The sequence below is a fragment of the Populus nigra genome, chromosome 3, assembly GCF_951802175.1.
Source record: "Populus nigra chromosome 3, ddPopNigr1.1, whole genome shotgun sequence".
Taxonomy (NCBI): domain Eukaryota; kingdom Viridiplantae; phylum Streptophyta; class Magnoliopsida; order Malpighiales; family Salicaceae; genus Populus; species Populus nigra.
Window position 1 is genome coordinate 21,859,942 of NC_084854.1, and position 18,649 is coordinate 21,878,590.

At 33.3% G+C, this 18,649-nt stretch overlaps 2 protein-coding genes and 1 pseudogene across 4 annotated transcripts; all 3 read left to right on the plus strand.

Moving 5' to 3' along the window:
* The first annotated feature begins 4,130 nt into the window (after nt 1-4,130).
* On the plus strand, nt 4,131-8,055 carry LOC133688377 (uncharacterized). 2 transcript variants are annotated; one of them, XM_062107846.1, is made up of 9 exons: nt 4,131-4,625; nt 5,068-5,160; nt 5,658-5,762; nt 5,907-6,059; nt 6,147-6,245; nt 6,457-6,585; nt 7,104-7,283; nt 7,510-7,626; nt 7,709-8,055. In XM_062107846.1, exons 1-9 carry the CDS (start codon nt 4,308-4,310, stop codon nt 7,886-7,888), a joined length of 1,374 nt encoding a protein of 457 aa, XP_061963830.1. In that variant the 5' UTR covers nt 4,131-4,307; the 3' UTR covers nt 7,889-8,055. The 2 variants fall into 2 exon arrangements, with proteins under 2 accessions (XP_061963830.1, XP_061963831.1); XM_062107847.1 differs by lacking the exon at nt 7,709-8,055 and having other exon boundaries at nt 7,413-7,550.
* Nucleotides 8,056-9,308: 1,253 nt separating this feature from the next.
* Nucleotides 9,309-12,749, plus strand: LOC133689454 (phospholipase D alpha 1-like; annotated as a pseudogene).
* A 4,382-nt stretch (nt 12,750-17,131) lies between these two features.
* On the plus strand, nt 17,132-18,145 carry LOC133688915 (uncharacterized). 2 transcript variants are annotated; one of them, XM_062108561.1, is made up of 2 exons: nt 17,132-17,484; nt 17,605-18,145. In XM_062108561.1, the coding sequence occupies exons 1-2, from the start codon at nt 17,301-17,303 to the stop codon at nt 17,853-17,855; spliced, it is 435 nt and encodes a 144-aa protein (XP_061964545.1). In that variant the 5' UTR covers nt 17,132-17,300; the 3' UTR covers nt 17,856-18,145. The 2 variants fall into 2 exon arrangements, with proteins under 2 accessions (XP_061964545.1, XP_061964544.1); XM_062108560.1 differs by having other exon boundaries at nt 17,137-17,484; nt 17,602-18,145.
* The last annotated feature ends 504 nt before the right edge of the window (nt 18,146-18,649 follow it).

Consider the following 18,649-nt stretch of genomic DNA (forward strand, 5'->3'; position numbering starts at 1 on the left):
ACTTATAAAAAACCCTAGCAAAACCCTATAAATATTCCCTGGAAAATAAGAGGAAAAAAAAAGAAGAAAAGGTGGTGAGGAAAAAATTGATAAAAAAACTCTAAATTGTGAAGGTTTAAGAGCCTAACATAAGGATTTCCTCAACTTGAAGAGAAAGTAACAAACTTGGAAAAGAAGGAACCAAAGGGCAATAACCATTGTTTGAGCTTGGAAGGTATAAAACATTCACTTATATGAGAGTCCCTCTACCCTTTTCCAAAGTGAATGGATAGCCCACCAGAGGAATATCAATCAGGTTGCAGTTGTCTACAACATCTCTAAAACCTTGTAACAAGGACATAGGATAAATATTATCTTTCCTTTTATCTTCCAACCAAACCAAATCATTAAAATCTTTAATGCATACCCAAGAAAGATATGATCTTTTATTAAGAGCTATTAATAGGTTCTATGATTCCTTGCACCTATGTCATTCTGAAAACCCATAAAACCCTATTAATCTCTATAAAAAAAATCCATACCCACCACTTCTAAATTCACATGGTTCTGAGAGTATTTAATTAATATAACAGCCCTTGGACTTTTCCAAAACGAAACCAAACCACCACCTTGCCAATCTGTCAACTGTGAAACACCCATCAAACTTAATTTCCCCTCTATTAGATTCAATTCTACTACTATTAACTCTAGTCTCTGAAAGAAAAATAACATCTGGCTTTCTAGACATCATTAACCCTTTAAAAGTTTGAACTACATAAGACTTACCAAGTCCTCATGGCAGGCCTGGTCATCAGGTCCTGCCATTACTTTATGTTCATTAGATGTGCCCACAATCTCCATTGATGAGAAAGTTGGCCCAACAAAAGTAGTCTCATTTACAAAGCCCTTTGAACTTATATTATCATATCTTGAGCCCACTATTGTTTTCTTTATATCATCTAATAGTTGAGACCTAATGTTTTTGGCCTAAATAGCTCCTCTTAAACAACCTTAGCCCTTCCATATATGCTATTAATGTCATCTATAATAGATGTAACCAAAATGACTCATGTAAACATGGAATTAAATGGCATGCTTGATTATTGGTCTGTAACAGATGTAATAATTGTTAAGCTCTTCTCCCCTACTCTATTATTGTCCCTTAACCACTAGTTGTCCTCATCTCAAAACCAAAATAAAAAAGTTTAACCCTTTTTTTATTTAACAAAATTGGACAAAAGGACAACTTAATTTTATTAAGAAATCCAAAATATTAGGGATCCAATTACTTTCTTTTTGAGCTATATGATTCAATGTGATAAAAATCTAAACCACAAGGAATCTAGTGGTTTTGGAATGGACAATTGAATTCCTAATGTTTTGGTTTTGAGATGAGGTTAAACTCTGCCTCTCGATTAACATCTTGTTTGCACTGTTGGTTAAGAAATTTTATTATTATTTCTAGTACTTTCAATGTTTATGATTTTTATCTTTATTATAATGATGAATCCCGTACATATCCAACACGTAGACCCCATTTGTTTTTACATTTTAAAAGTATTTTTTTTAATTGAATTTTTATTTTATTTTACTTTCAATTTATTTTATTTTGGTGTTTTCAAATCATTTTGATGTGCTGATGTTAAAAATAATTTTTTAAAAAGATATTATTTTAATGCATTTCTGAGCAAAAAACATTTTGGACTATTCGGGTGTGGGATGTAATTTTCATTATTTGGATTTGCATCAAAACTATTTAAGTATGTGTTTGGTATACTGTGTTGCAAAATATATTTTAAAAGTATTTTTTTTTCTTGAAAATAAATCAAAATAATTTTTTTTCATATTTATTTTTTATGTCTGTACATCAAAACTATAAAAAAACAAAAAAAATCAATGTAATGACTTTTCTTACCAAAAACACTTTTAAAACGTGCTTAAATGCATTTACAAATACATTGCCAAACAACTCCAAACCATTCAAATATCATCAAATTCAAATTTTTTTAAATCCTTATGTTTTAAAATTATATACGAGGTTAAAAACAAAACCTCTTAAAATTATAAATTCATTGACTGTTATATTCGTAGAAAGTTATGGATTTTAGCTAATTAATCTTATACTAGAATTTTATCTCCCAAGATATATATATATATATATATATATATATATATATATATATATATATATATATATATATATATAATCGTGTGCACAAAATGCAGGGAGACTGCCAATATTGATATCACAATTCTAGGTGCTCTTCATGTCATGTGTTTAGTTTTTTGTTTTTTTTGTAAATAGGTTTAACTTGTAATTGATAGAATACCTTCACAGACAAAATTAATTAGACTTTAATGTTACCTTTTCAAGAAATTAATGATGAAACTTGATAAAGCTAGAAAAAACTTCATTGGATTTGTGTTGTTTTTTTTTTTATATATCAACAGGCTGAGTGGTGGGTGGGTATTACCTCAAAATAACCCTCCTTCTAGTGCTAAAGATAATTAGGGTTTTTCATGTAAATATTATATAAAAAAAGTGAGCAAAGAGAGTTATATATTTTTCTTTTGTATTGAGATGAGAAAAAAAATCTTTATTTTCTCCTTTAAACTTGGAAACATGTAGTTTAATTTAGAAAAAAAAAATTAAAGCTATTTATCTAGTAAAGTTAGTCACTGTTTTATCACATAATTAACTTACCTTGTCACAAAATAACTTATTTAGCTCGCTTATAGCATGTAAATAAAGTTATAGAATGTATAGTTTGATGTGGTAACCCAGAAAAATAAAAAAAGAATAATAAAAACAAAAGAATAAAGAAGAGAGAGAGAAAAAATGAAGGGTCGGGCGAAAATCAAGTCTTATAAAGCTTGGTTGGGCTGGGCTTAACCGATTGAAGAAAATCATACAAATAGTGACATGAGGCCCAGTAGAAAACCCGAAAAGACACATCATTTTCTATATTTCCTTTTATCTCCTCTTCCATCGTTTCCAAGAAGCTGCTAATTGGAGGAATCGAGAAGAAGAAGATAAATATAAGAAAACAAAAAAGAAAATTTCATGGTAGAGGACGGCCTGCCGTTGCTACCTAACTCCACCTATTAATAATATATACTAGCCTACTGGTCCTCACAAGTTTTAATTATAAATTTAAAATTAAATATATATTGAATAATATTTTTATTTAATATTAACACAAAAGTAAAATGAATTTACTGAGGTCAATGTATGTTTACATGCAAAATTTACAGAGATAATTTTGAAAAACAAATTTAGAAAGTTAAATATTTGACTAGTTTAATGTTAAAAAATAAAATTGATAGAAAAATAAAATTCAATCTAAAAAAAAACATATAAACTTTAGATAACTAACCAATCTCGCAATACAAGTTATGTATTCGTCAGTCTCAATAGCTTTTTTATACCATATATTACATTTCATTTATTAGATTTATATTGAAACAAAATGTAGGAGAATTTTCTTGTATGAAATATATATTTTTTTTAAAAAAATCATGATAGATGTGTGAGACTAAGATAGAAAAAATAGATTATTGATAACAAAAATTTAATTTTTTTATTTAAATAAAAAATAGATTATTGATAACAAAACGTGAAATTGTAAAAAAATCAAAGATAAAAAATATATTAAAACAAATAGATTGAATGTTGTGACATAACTTGTCGAATTTATGATATGAGTTATAAACTTAAGTAGGTTTATTTTGTTTAATGTGTTGTTTTTTTCTTTCTATCTTCAAGTACTATTTTGTTTCTTCGCTGGATTACACAAAATTTCTACTCCATGAATATCTTCCTACAAAAATTTACGACATTGGGGTTTACAAGGCATGTGTACAGTGCAAGTGACGAAAACAGGGTAAAAAAAAACAGTGTGAAAGGTAGGATATGATGTGGAAGATGAAGATGATCAAGAATTCCCATCACAAATTATTCTTTGAAAATGAAGAAATAAATTAATCTGATTTATTTCATACAGTGGAAAAATATGAGATCTCAAGTTTTATTAACTGGATAGTAATACCTGACATGGCAAGTTCCCATTGGTTAATAAGATCAACCCACAAAATCTATTATTCTATTGTTTGAACTATCAGTCAACCGTTATAACTTACTTATAACTACCAGTCTTCCTCAAATCCTCAGAAGAGAAAACTGAGTTCAAAACCGGGTTAATGACCCATCAAGACTCTCTCTTTTCTCCTTTCACTCATCTAAAACCACTCCAATGCAACACCAACAAAGACCCACTATCCCAACTCGCTCGGCTCACCCCCACTGACTCAGTCCTAACTCAGCTACCATGCTTAAGAAGGGCAAGCTCAAGCTCCCTGACAGGCTTGGTATTTTGGTTCCTGGTTTGGACGACAAAGAGGAGGAGAATGGAGGGTCCGAACCGGTTTTCGAGTCCGGTGAGGAGCTTGAGATTATGGAGCCTAATGGGGTTGAGTTAGGCCACAAGGAAAATGAGTATGAATTTGATTTGGGTGTTGATGATAAAGTTGGGGATAAAGTGGATGCTTTTAGGACCCGGAAGAGACCCGATAAAGATGGGCCGGGCCAGTTCACGGTTAGGGAGGTTATTGCAGCTGATGAGAAAAGGTCTGATCTTGAATATGAGGTCAGAGCGTGGAATGTTCTTTCTTTATTTTCTTCTTTAATTTAAAGTAGGGTTTTAGGTTTGAAGTTGAATTTTTGGAAGACTCTTTTATGGTTTAGTGAGGTTTAGGTTTTTGGGGAGTGTTTGGTTTCTAAGAAAATGGTGGCGAAAGGGAAGAAATGTATGTGTGGACTGTGATGTTCAATTACGCTTGATTTATTCATTGGGACAAAAATAGTTTAATTAATGGTAATAATTTATTGGGTTTGCATTCTTGAAATCTAATTTGTGAAAATTTTCAGAAATAACTTTCTAATTGGCATCCTTTTCCTGCATTTTGGCCGCAACAAAACGGGATGCTAGGGTTTTGTTGTTTATGCCATTTTTTGGTTTTAGGACCATGTTACTTTTTGGCTTTGTTTGTTAATTGATTGTATATCTTTCCATTTTGTTTTGTGGCTAGTTCTCTCAAAAGGAGATAAATTTGGAAAAGGTGAAGAGAATTGCTAGTATGGGGGTTCCTGATGGAGGAGGATTGAGGGCAACAGCTTGGAAGGTACATTGGTTTTCATTGCTGGATTATTTTGTTTGCACTTCTGGCTTGGAAATTTCATTTTTATTTGATGTGGATTCTAAGCTGGCTTTCAGAGTAGTTCAATAAGCTTTTAGTAATAATAATGTCACTTCTGTCATGTTGGATTGCACTGATTGCCAACAGAACTAAAGAAGTGCTGAAGATTTTTCTTCTGCTAATTCACAGGTTCTTGAAGAGATTTGTGATTAAAACCATGATTATTGTCTGTTATGCAGTGATGGAATAGTTCGATGCCTGGACGAGAACATGTTATTCCAACAACTTAACTTGAAAGAATAAAATTACTGGGTTATTATGAAATAATAGGACCACATGTTGAAGTTGCTTAAATCACCTATATTCTACACATCGTAGTGGTAATCAGTTGGCTGCATATAGAAATGACAGCTTTAATCATTCAATACTCCTTTTTATTTGAATATGACTCCTGAACATCCTTAAATCTTAATTTATGGCAGCTATTATTGGGTTATTTATCTCCTTCTCATGATGTGTGGGAAAAGGAGTTAACCGAGAACAGACAAAAATATGCTAAGCTAAAAGAGGAGCTTCTGCTGAGTCCTGTAAGTTTCCAACTGCTGTAGCCGCTTTGCATCTTAACTTAGTGTTTTAATTTAGTTGCAGGTGAATTTGTCACACTTGTAATCAGTTTTTTTTTCTTTGGTTACTGGTGTCAATGTACTAATCAAAATCTTGAATCTAGACAGTCAGAGTACACCAGGGTAAAAGCTGATGCAATGATTTCCGCTGAGCTGAGCAGTGAAGGTGATGTTGCTGGACCACTTAAGCGACAAGGAATTTCTCATGGAGATCATCCCCTGAGTGTTGGTATGGCTAGTGCTTGGCATCACTACTTTAAGGTAAATCTCTCCACCATTCTAAGGTGCCTGGAATTCCTTGTGCCAAGGGATAGCTGATGTTAATAAAAATGAACACTGCATTTATAGCATACAGAGATTGCAGAACAGATTGACCGTGATTTGCAGCGCACACATCCAGATATGAAATTCTTCTCAGGGGAGTCCTCGTTCAGTAAGAAGAATAGGGTATTTATCCACTCTTCTGCTCTTTCATTTTTATTCAATTTCATTTGGCTGTTGAATCTTTGTTGACACTATGGTTCTCAAATTCTCAGTCACTTGATGAAAATAATCTTTTGGAGAGTTGCAAACAAATGTCGTCATTGCAATTGTAACAGTTTTAAGAAACATGAATGAAGTTTCCCTGAAGAATGCTGTGATATATTTTCACCTGCAGGAAGCAATGAGGAACATTCTTCTCTTATTTGCAAAGCTAAATCCAGCTATTTGTTATGTACAAGGCATGAATGAGGTCCTGGCGCCAATACTCTATGTATTTAGTACTGACACTGATGAGCAGAATGCTGTAAGGAATATTCCATCTGCTTTTGGGTCTTCTATTGCTTTAGATACTTGTGTTCGTTGTTGATGATATGCTTTAGATACTTGTGTTCCTTGTTGATAATATGATCCTGAAACCAGGAAGACACAATGCCGTTTTCGACTGAATCCTTTCCGCATTGGAAGTTTTTTACCATTTAAACTGTCATCTCTTTGTTTTGGGCACATTAATAAAACTTGTTGAGATTTTGTTATCTCATAAGAACGTTCATATTTTTTTTTAATTGAAAGTTTTCTTAGTAGAAGATGAAGCTTTAACAGACACAGAATAGTTAAAATTTCTACTATTACATACAACAATTCATTTATAGGACATGGGACACAAACTTTATAGCATTGATCAGCTATACTTCCATATTTATTGATCTGTCTGATAATAAATAAGAAAGAATCCTGTAAAGGTGAAAGCATATGTTGTTGAGAAGATCAAACAGAGTCCTAAACAGAAGGCAATTTTATTCATGCCCTTGGTCTATCCTGCAGGTAAATGCTGAAGCTGATAGTTTTTCTTGTTTTGTTCGACTGCTGAGTGATTCGGTGGATCACTTTTGCCAACAGTTGGATAATAGTCCTGTTGGCATCCTCTCCACTCTTTCCCGCTTGGCAAAATTATTGAAAGAAAATGATGAGGAATTATGGAAGCATCTTGAATTCACTACCAAGGTAAATACTTTCTTAATGTGATTATAGTAGATGCACATTTAGATTCTTGATGGCTAAATTAAAAAAACTTTTTCATAGTTCCGAGTGCTTTGTGCCAACCATTGTAGTATATTTACTTCTGTTTAACAGCAAACAGTGCTTAAAAAAGGCCTCCTTCAAGTTTTCATCATATTTGGATCAAGCTAAGTGAATCATGGAAGCTTATGCCATCTATTCAAATGGGCAGGTTAAGCCACAATTCTATGCATTCAGGTGGATCACTTTGCTACTGTCTCAGGAATTCAACTTCCAATCCATTTTAAGAATCTGGGATTCTCTTTTGAGTAATCCTTTTGGGGTTCAGGTACCTCTCAAATATCTCGATCCAATCAACTTTTGATGATTTAAACAATGGTGTTTATGGAAACAAAACTGGTTTTGTGCAGGATATGCTTTTGCGGATCTGTTGTGCAATGCTGTTGTGCATGAAAAGCAGGCTATTGAGTGGTGATTTTGTAGCTAACTTGAGGCTTTTACAGCATTACCCTGACATCAACATCGAATACCTTCTCCAGGTAGCACAGGATCTAAGTGCCGATACATCATCCTACAGTTTGTCTTTGTAAATTAACGTGTTGTATACAACTGTTTGCATAACAAGTTTTGTATTTGACCAAACAAGAATTGAGGTGCCGCTGTGAGTTTCTTGCTTGAAGTTTTTCCCTTCCATCCTTTTCTTTCAAGGATGGAACTGATCAGCTGAAATGAACATCAACTATCTCATTTTGTTCTAGTCTTCAAGCTGCCAAACACCACAGTAAAAGCAACACGAATTAAGACATGAAGAATCAGGACTGTTGAATTTGTGAGACCCACAAGCAGGGTCCACAAAGTCAAGGGTTCAGATTGCTACCCACAATCAGGACTGTTAAATAACGACCTCAAAACTTGACAGAGATAACAGAAACTTGTAGGTTGGCAATGTGTTTTTCTTTTCTTTTCTTTTGTAGTTGAATAAAAAAAATAATCACTGCCACAGCAAACATCAAGTCTAATTTTGGGAGTTTTTTGGATTTTTAGCATAGTTAAAATAATAATAATAAAGTAATACAATGAAAAAAATATTTGGGAATATAAGATAGTTTCACGAGTCATAATTGCTATATGACATATGAGTCGCAAATACCACTTGCAACATGCGAGTTGCAGATAGAATCTGCAACTTTATTCTAATTTAATACTCAGAGCTTTCTTTCCATGTCTCCCTCCCTCTCTCTCCTCGTAGCCTCTCATCTTTTCCCTTTTTCTTCTGTCAACAATTTCTCTCTCTCTCCCCCCCCTCCCCCCAATACAAAACACATCCAAAACACCACAAGATCATCCATCTTTCTCTATCCTTCTATCCCAAGATTGCCACCCCTTTCTCTCTTCACCGTGAGTCAACCGATTTCCAGCCAAAACAACCACTACTAGTCATCATCTCTACCCACATTCTACATTTAAAGCTATACTAAACACTCCCTCTCTATCAATTTGATATAATTTATGCTAATATATGTTAATTTAATTTCATACAATGTTAGGGTTTTGAATTAAGAATTTTAGAGAAATTTAGGGGTTTTGTTTTGTAATTATGTTAATTTGAGTTGATAATTAGGTTATTTTGTAAAATAATCAATGATTTTGGGTTGTTGTTGATTATGAATTAACAAAATTATTTTGTTAGAGTTAGTGTTGATTTAGGTTAAATTATGGATTATACCGATTACATATAAGATAATTGGCTATGAAATATATGAATTCAATTAATAATTTTTTTATGGTAGCGAAATTTGCATCAAAACATTGATTTCTAAATATTCTTATTCGATGTTCTATTAAAATTAAATATTAATTAGAGTTGTTGAGATCAGTGCATATTATATTCTTTCTTTTATGAAAGAAAACAACAACTCTCATAAACTGGGGTATAAAGAATTTGAAAATAATATTTATCTTATATAGGAAGTGTTATGCTTTGATCCTAACCAGACGTTGTTCTAATCAATGGTAACAAAGAAGAATATATGGGGTATAACATAAACTTTATGAAAGCATTTGAGTAATCAAGAGACAATTTATCATCCTAAGTGAATTAAAAAAAATATGTCATCTATTCTCAAATAGTTTTAATTGTGAGATCGGTGAAATGAGTTTTGAAAATAATTTTAAAATCATATTCAAATAATCAATGACTATAATGTTGAGAACTAACATGATTTAATAAAAAAAAATATTTCATGCTATAATGTCTAAATAAGAAAATTCATGATGAAGGGATAATAATTACACTGAGAAACTGGTTACTGAAAGGTTAAGTCAAATTACTTATGACTTTCTGAATTTTAGGAGATCATGACAGATTGCTAGACGTTGTAATTGATATTCAAAAATAAATAAATGAATTGATAATAAATTAAATTATTTAATTTATTTAATCTTATTTTATTTTATTTTAGATTATGATTTGTATTTGGATTAACTTATTAAGGAATCTAATAGGTTGAACTCATAAAAAACTATTGTTTAGAAATTAAAATGAGATAATTAATCAAGTACGCGTTGAATGTAAATAAGTTTTAGAAATTAAAGACTAAAATGTAATTAATAAAAAGGATTATAATTTCAGACTTAAAAACAATCAAGTAAAAAGTTGATTGAATAAATTTATGAAATTAGACTAAAATAATATGTGTGATATTATTTAATGGGCAAATTGACATTTTATCATATAAAAGATTTTTAAGTTTCTCTATAAATAGAAAGTTATGTCTTTTATTTTCTAAGAGTAGAGTATAATACAAAAACATCTAAAACACAAAATAAAAGAGATAAGACTCTAAAGTAAAACAATCTCTCTCTTCTAAAATGATTTAGGAGATTTTTTATTAGTGGTTCGTGTGAATTACCGGTAAAGACTGGATATTTGGACAACTTGTAGTTTACGACAACTTAGCCTTAAAGCAATTATTTGAAGCAAAAAAAGACATTTGATCTTCAGGTAATCTTCGTATAAACCCTAAATAACTCTAAATATGTCTAACAAGATACTTGAAACTCTTAAAAAAAAATTAATTTATCAATTTTACTACTTATATGTATTTCAGAAAATCAAATAATATTCTCTCGAAAAGAAGACGGGCCTACAGGGGCAGTAAGGAAAGCTTATTTTCCTGCTGCTGAACTCCTAGATGGAAAAGAAGAAGATAAATGGCTTACATAAAAACCATAGACGTCCACATAAGGGTTCGAGGATTCATTTGGAAGTGCATTTCTTTGATGGCATTATTGGTCTAAAGGGATTACAGGTCCGAAGTTTCCAGGTGTCCCTTGCACATTTTTTTGTCAAAGAAGTGCTTGCAGAGTTGCACTTTACCAAGATGCTCATGTCCCTGATAATTTTTTTCCGAAAATCCCTCTAGCTAGGGGCAAGCATTATGAACCACATCGATGCAGGGAAAACATTTCCGATGCCATTTCTATCGCAAAGCATTTGTTTTACATCACATGTGGTGAGGGGCCCAAGCTCGCAAAATCCAGGAGGAGACATGATCTTAGGAGAGCTACTAAAGAAAAAGGACAACGAAGGTGTTAGGGTCCTGATGCTCGTTTGGGATGACAGAACTTCTGTGAAGTTGCTTAAGAAGGAAGGATTGATGTCTGCACATGATGAGGATACTATAACACAAAATTCCATTGTGTATCATGCCCCCGTAACCCTGATAATGGACAGAGAATTATACAAGACATAAAGATTTCTACAATGTTGACTCATCATCAGAAGACTCTAGTGGTGGATAGTGAAATGCCCTAGCAGCGAATTACGAATTAAGAGGAGGATTGTGAGTTTCATTGGTGATATTGACCTTTGTGATGGTAGATATGACACTCCATATCATTCGATTTTCAGAACTTTGGATACGGTACACCACAATGATTTTCTTCAGCCCAATTTTGCAGGTCCCTCAATTAATATTGGAGGAGCAAGGCAGCGTTTGCATGACATTCATTGTCGGTTGGAAGGATGCTTGGGATGTCTTCGTCAATGTCGAGCAGAGGTGAAGAAAGCAAGGTAGGGAGGACTTTCTTCGTCAAGTAAGAGAACTAGACGACACTTTAAACTTCCATCTCCTGTTATGCTCCATGAAGATCACGAAACATGGAATGTCCAATTGTTCTGGTCGATTGACGGCGGACCTGCTTTTGGCTTCCCAGTAGCTCCTGAAGATGCAGCCAGAGTCGGGCTCGTCTGTGCGAAGGATAATGCCTTCGACAGAAGCATTCAGGATGCTTATATCAATTCCATTAGACGGTCAAAGAATTTCATTTATATTGAAAATAAGTACTCCAAATGACATAAAGGTTGAGGAGGTTGGGTCTTCGCATCTTATCCCAAAAGAACTTTCATTAAAGATTGTTAGTAAAATTAAAGCTGGAGAAAGATTTTCCGTCTATGTTGTCATTCCAGTGGTTCCGTTCAAGCGATATTGAACTGGCGAAAGAGGACAACGGAGATGATGTATAGTGATATAGCTGAAGCCCTCCAGACTAAGGGGGTTGAGGCAAATCCAAAGGACTACTGATTATTTTCTTGCATTGGACATCGAGAGGGAAAGCAGACCGAAGAATATGAACCTTCAGAGAGACCTGAACATAATTCAGATTACAGTAGAGCATAGAAAGCTAGGCGGTTCATGATCTATGTTCATGCCCAGATGATGATTGGCAAGCTTTTCAATATCTGAAATTTCCTTTTCTTGGAAACGTCTACTTCCTTCCTTTTTTTTTTTTTTGCCTTTTAGATATCCCAGGTCCTGCCTCCCTTAATTTCTTGATAATTGATTGAAGTTGTGATGAACATATATTACATGTTTGTTTCTTCAAGGAAGTTGATGGGTGATAAACATGGAACCCTTTTTTGGTAAAAAGAAACTGAAAATACTCATGTTTTCCTGGACTTAACTACAGAATTCCTTTAAATTTCAGGAATTCGTTCATTTTTTATGACAATTACATGCCAAAATTGACCATGCTTGCACTTTGCAGTTGATAACGAATGCATATCCATCGGATCTGCCAACATTAATCAACGATCGATGGATGGGAGCAGGAACGCAGAGATAGGAATGGAAGCCAACCAACAAGCAGCCTGCTTATCACGTTGCTAAAAAAATACTGGCATCTCTAGTCATCCGAGATGTAATTAGACCAGGACTTGCTAGGACATTTGCTTGCTTATTCCATCGGAGTTACTAGTAATGGGGAGTTTACAGAGGTTCCTGGGACAGAATTTTTCCCAGGCAGCAAGGCTCGCTTTTTCGAGTCGGAAATCTGAGTGACTCCCTTCAATCCTCACAGCTTAGATGTTTTCTCTATTTCATGATCGTGTAGCTAGTTAACAGATGCATGCATAGAATTAATACTGAAACCCTGGGAAATGGGGTTGTATATGAAATATTTTCCATTACTTCTCTACCAAAACCAAGGTAAGCAAAGATTTGTGTTTCTTTTTACCGGCCCGTTGGTATCTCGAGGAGAGATATTTGGTGATTCATGTGAAATGTCCCGGTAGGTATAACAACCTTATTCTTAAAAAGCTGCAAAATCAAAGATATCGTTTTTCCAAAAGTTGTGTGCACACGGTGTAAGAGAGTCAACATAAATCAGTTCTCAAAGCTTCGTCTAATAATTTATATTTTCAAGTTAAATATGTTTTTGATATGATAGCCTAACCAAGTCTCGATCCTGGACCTCTAGATTATACGGTCCACAAATTATTCTGGCTATGATCTTGATAGCCATAATAGATTGATGGATACTACGTGTTTCTTTCTTAGCAACCACTACCCTCTGGTGAGGTTTTTGTATCTAACGTAGGGCAGCCCCGACCTGCAACATTTTCCTGGCAACATGTCAAGTGGGAACTTAAAAAATCGTGTGGAAAATTGTTCGTGCGACTCAATTTTGTCTACCCGTTCATTACAGGAATTTAAAGCACTCCCCTTTTCCTGATGTGCCTTTCTATCTATCTCAAAGGTCTCATATTTTCATTAATAATTCAACAAGAGGTGAGGTGTTCTTTCCTCGGATTTAGAAGAGTGCACGCATGAACGAAGCAATTTCCTTCTTCATGGATTATGTGGCTCTAAGTCCATGAACTAGAAGAATCAATCTTCTTTTAACAAAGTGTTGTTATCTTTATGTCATCATCATAATTGTCGGAATTCCTTCAAAGAGAAGAAAGGGACTAGCTAGCATGGTAACGATCAATTACTGTACGTAGAGTACTGTAGAGCCACTTGGATAGAGGATTTTCAGTGTCAATAAAGATGGGATTTTTCCTACTTGAAAAGTGGAAGACATAACTAAGTAATTAGCACTTAGGCTGTGTTTTTTTTAAATATATCATATTAATATTTTTTTAAAATTTATTTTTAATATCACTCTATTAAAACAATTCGATAATATTAAAAAAAAATTCAAAATGGAGTGGCAGTGACTTGATATCCTAATTACATGTTTTCTTCTTGAATCTTCACTTCTCAACGTTTAGGGGTGGCTATGCATCTAGCTCAGGTAGATCTTCGCCTCCTCCACCTCAAACTCAAGTTCTAATATAATAATTAGGTCTGTCCTGGGCCATTTCAAGTTTGGGACCACTCTAAGAATTAGAAAATAAATATTAATGGAATCTAAATGTGTGACTGAAGGGTATTTTTCATATTAATTAATTTTACCACCAGCCTTTTTTTCTTAAAGCATCTTAATGATGCGTTGATTTGGTCTAATTAAGGCAGCGGGTGTTTAACCTTAATGTGAGGTCATGACACTAATTAGAATCTAACCACTATAATTAATCAGTAAAGCACAGTGGGTTAAGGTATGTGAACCATGTAAAGTCAAACTCTGATCCCATTTGCTCCAAAGTTATCGTCCTATCTTCGACAGGATGATCAAGGCATCTAAGGGGGCAAAATAAATTAAAAAATTAATCCCCCTCTTATGGTATGGGATGATGCTCAGACACATCATGGATGACAAGGGCTGTGGCAACATTGCAGTAATTGATGGCTGCAGGCACCACCAACAATCGCTCCCTTTAAAGCGTGAAACCACTCTCTTTGCTTTAATTATTTAGAATATTAAGTCTTAAATTAGTCGTTCATGTTTTTTGTAATGGTCGAATTAATCCTTTATTATAATCATTATTAAGTTCTACTTCACATCTTCTTAATACTATCAATTAACTACTAATATAATTGTTAGAGAATAATATAAATTATATCATGAAATCTTATTTAAGAGATTAAGCTATTGGGTTGAGATGATTCTTTAACATGTTATCAAAATTTTAATGACCAAGCGGTCATGAGTTTGAATTTCACCATCCCTGTTTATTTGATAAAAATTAAACACAATATAATATGAGTCTGTGCAAGTTTCAAGTCCAAAGAGCTTTCACTTGAGGGTGTATATTAGAGAATAATATAAATTATATCTTGAAACCCTAAAAACTTAAGATATTGGGTTGAGATGGTTCTTTAACATATTTGTAAAAAAATAATTACTAGAAGATATTGGATATTGGGAGATGAAAGAGCAACTTCTTACATTCTAAAGGGACCATTATGCACGAAAATGTAATTGTTTTGGAAATGTTGTTTAAATGGGTTTTTTTCTTTATTTGAAATAATGTTGCTTGAATTGAACTTCATTGACATTAAAAGAGAAATAACAAGTGATAAGAAAAAAAAATATTTGTGACTATCATATAACTCAATCCTTAAAAAGAATGAATGTTCAATGAAAAAATGAGTCCGCAAGTAAAAGTAAAAATGGATAATATGCAGTAACTAAAAAGCTATTGTAGTGTAAAAAATGGCGAGACCTTCATACAATTCCGAGGATTTACTAATTGAAATAAAAAATAATAAGACATGATTATGATGTGTCATTTATTGAATCACAAAATTAATGATTTTAGGGTAAAAAGACAGACAAAAACCTACTCCAAATACAAAAAATTTATGGATGAAATCTCACATTCTATGGAGACTTATGAAAATTCAGTGGACTCACATGGAATATGAACACTAATTAAGCTCACTCAGGGACAAAAAGAAGACTAATTAAGCTGTTTCTTGCTGTCATTAGCCACCAATAATTGCCATCTTAAGAAACCCACAATTTCTAACAAATCCTTCAACTCCAAAGACACAGGATCTCTCCAATGTCAACATTAGGTACCACATATTACCTTGAACGAAAAACAAATTGCAACACCCACCACCTGTCTGTGACTGGAATGTGACTTCTACGCGCCGCCCACCATTTCTCCTTAGAATGGAGACCAGACAATAAGATTTTCCTTATCCAGTCCTCAATCAAAAAAAAAAAAAAAACTGACATCAACTGAAAAAACACTTTACACTGAATTTCTGTATTTTCATGAAAACATGAAGCATAACGGAGGCATGACTTTATATCCAATATTTAAATATATATATATATATATATATATATATATATATATATATTTTAATTTTAAAATTATCCAACTAAGACATATTAAAATAAAAATAATTTTTATTATAGTTTTAAAACTTAACTAGAGGGTCGATCTGGGAAAAGTCCGGGCATGATTTGGGACGACCCGGGTTGATCCAAGTCAGTGTAAGATTAAAAATGATTGTTATCATATTTTTAAAACCTGATTTGGAGGTCGACTCGGATCACGAGTGAGGTTTACCGTTGACCAGAGTCAATATAAGAATAAAAATAATTATTATCATAATTTTAAAACTCAACTCGAAGATCGACTCGGGATAAGGTCTAGGTCACGTGTTAGGAGGGTCATTCGGGTTGACTCAGGTCAACATAAAATAAAAGTGCTTATTATTATAGTTTTAAAACTTAATTCAGGGATCATCTTAGGGCAAGACCTGGGTCATGGATTAGAAGTGTCAACCTGGATCAATATAAAGATAAAAATTATTATTATCATAGTTTTAAAACTCGACTTAAGGGTCGATTGAGACAAGGTCTAGGTCACGGGTAGGGAGGGTCAATATTATTTGACCCGAGTCAATGTATAAATAAAAATGGTTATTATCATAGTTTTTAAACCCTACTCAGAATTCTATCCAAGACAAGATTCAAGTCACGGGTCGAGAGGGTTAACCTGGCTGACCCAAAAAAAATAATCAAAACAACCTTGTTTTGACAAAAAAAAATTCAAAAAAAATCAACAGATTTTTTACCCTTGTTTTAACTCAAGTCAACTTGGTTTTTTGATTAAGTCAGGTCGAGTTAATTATTTTTTATTAAACTCGAACTAATTTAAATCTTGGGTCAACCCCTCAAGTTAGTCTTTATTTTATAATTAGAGTTATTATAATATTATTAATTTTAACACTCAATATGAATAAAAATAAAAATAATAATATCTAATTTAAAAAAGATATGTAAATTTAATAACAATACATATTAAAAATAAAAAATTATATTGACACAATTAAAAAAATTATATTACCAATTTAGTTATTGTAAATAACATCTCCTTGTGAAAATGTTGTAAGAATAGGAATCCTCTGATTTTATTTTAGTATGAATATTTTTTTTTATTGAATCACCAAACAACACCTAATTTTAATACCAAATCAGCAGACAAACCTTATTTTTAATATAGGAAAATTGGTCCAAATACAGTATATATATATATTTGTTTAATAATATTAATACTTTGACAAATAAATAATGACCCCTCCCCCTCTCCCCTTCCAATAGATGATCAAAATCGTTATTTATTTTATTTACATCTTAATCACTCACCTTAGGCTACTATATTTTTATTTATACTTGTCATAAAGAGTAAAAACCACCACCTCCTCCTCCTCTTCCCCACCAGAGCATATTCTCTCAAATTCCGCAAGTCACATAATACACTTTTTTCAAGTTTCTTTCTTTCCTTCTTTCCTTTTCTCTCTTGATTCATCAACTATGTCTTCTATGCTTTGTTCACAAGGTGTGGTTCTTGCCACAGCCATGGCTGTTTCCGGCACTGTAATTCTCCTTGCCTTTCGCCTCCAAAAATCTCTGCTTCCTTCTGGTCAATTCCCTATTGATCTTCATCACCGAATTGCCCAGTCTTCACCACAAGCTCTAAGGTCTTGTATCTCATCAGGTAAAGAAACAGCAAGAAAATCTTGTCATGCATTGAGCCTGTGCAATTTCTCATGTATAAATGTTCTTTTTTAACTTACTTGGCTTATGGTTATTGGGGTTTTTTTATTCCTTGAAGAAGGGAAGAAGAAGGGGAAGAAGAAAAGAGTTCACTTTGCAGAGGATGTGGTGGATCCAAGAGGGGATGGACAGGAGTTTAGGAGGCAACATGAAGCCATTTTCCTTAGTCAAAACTCTTGCTCTTCTTCTTCATCAACATCAACAGAATTCAAGAAAAATGGTCAACAAAGAAGAATGCCTGCAAACAGAGCTGCTCTCTACAATGGGATTCTTAGGGATCGTGGGGTTCAAAGATTGGCCTACTGTTGTTGATTGACTCTTCTTGTGTATAACACCTTGTGTTTCATTTGTAATTTCCTCTTTTTTTCCTGTCTTTCCACATGATTTTTTTTTACTTTTCTAGTTCTTACGAATTTTATCAAAAATAGGAGGGGTGGGGGTGGGGGTCCACAAGGCTGGACCTGTTATTGTTTCTGATCATGCTAATTGGGTATATAGAGTGGATCTTCATGTGGAGAGGAGAGCATTTTGTTTGTAGATTTGATGAGGGTAGTAATCTCCTTGGATTTTGTTCATAAGATAAAAAGGAAGTTTCAAGAAAATATTACCTTGCTTTTCTCTGCTTCTCTTTATGATTTTGTGATATTTGTTTGTGTCTCGAAACCATGCACTGTTTGTGGATTTCACGGCTCAAATGGTAAGTTAAAGACCAGGTCAAAAGAACGGTAAATCAAAAGGAGAAACCCATGATTTCTTGACTAAAAACCTGTTGGGATTTTGAGTTGTACTGTGTATGATGAAGATTATTCAAACTCATCCTTATCCCAAATCTTTCTTGAATCGCTTGAGAATGTAAATTTAGCCTTGATTTTTTCTAGGCATCTAATTGCCGTGAAAAGAGATGGGAAAAATAAAAAAAAGTACTCGGCAAAAATACTAGCCAGACTTGTTAACACGATGTGCTCCAAATTTGGAGGCTAAAAAGTAGAATTTCCAATCCAACACCAGCCAGCCAGCCAGCCAGGGCAACACAGCACCATCCCATATGATACAGATTAATTAGCCCTTTGAATTGCACAAGTATGACAGCCCGTCCTGGGGCTGGC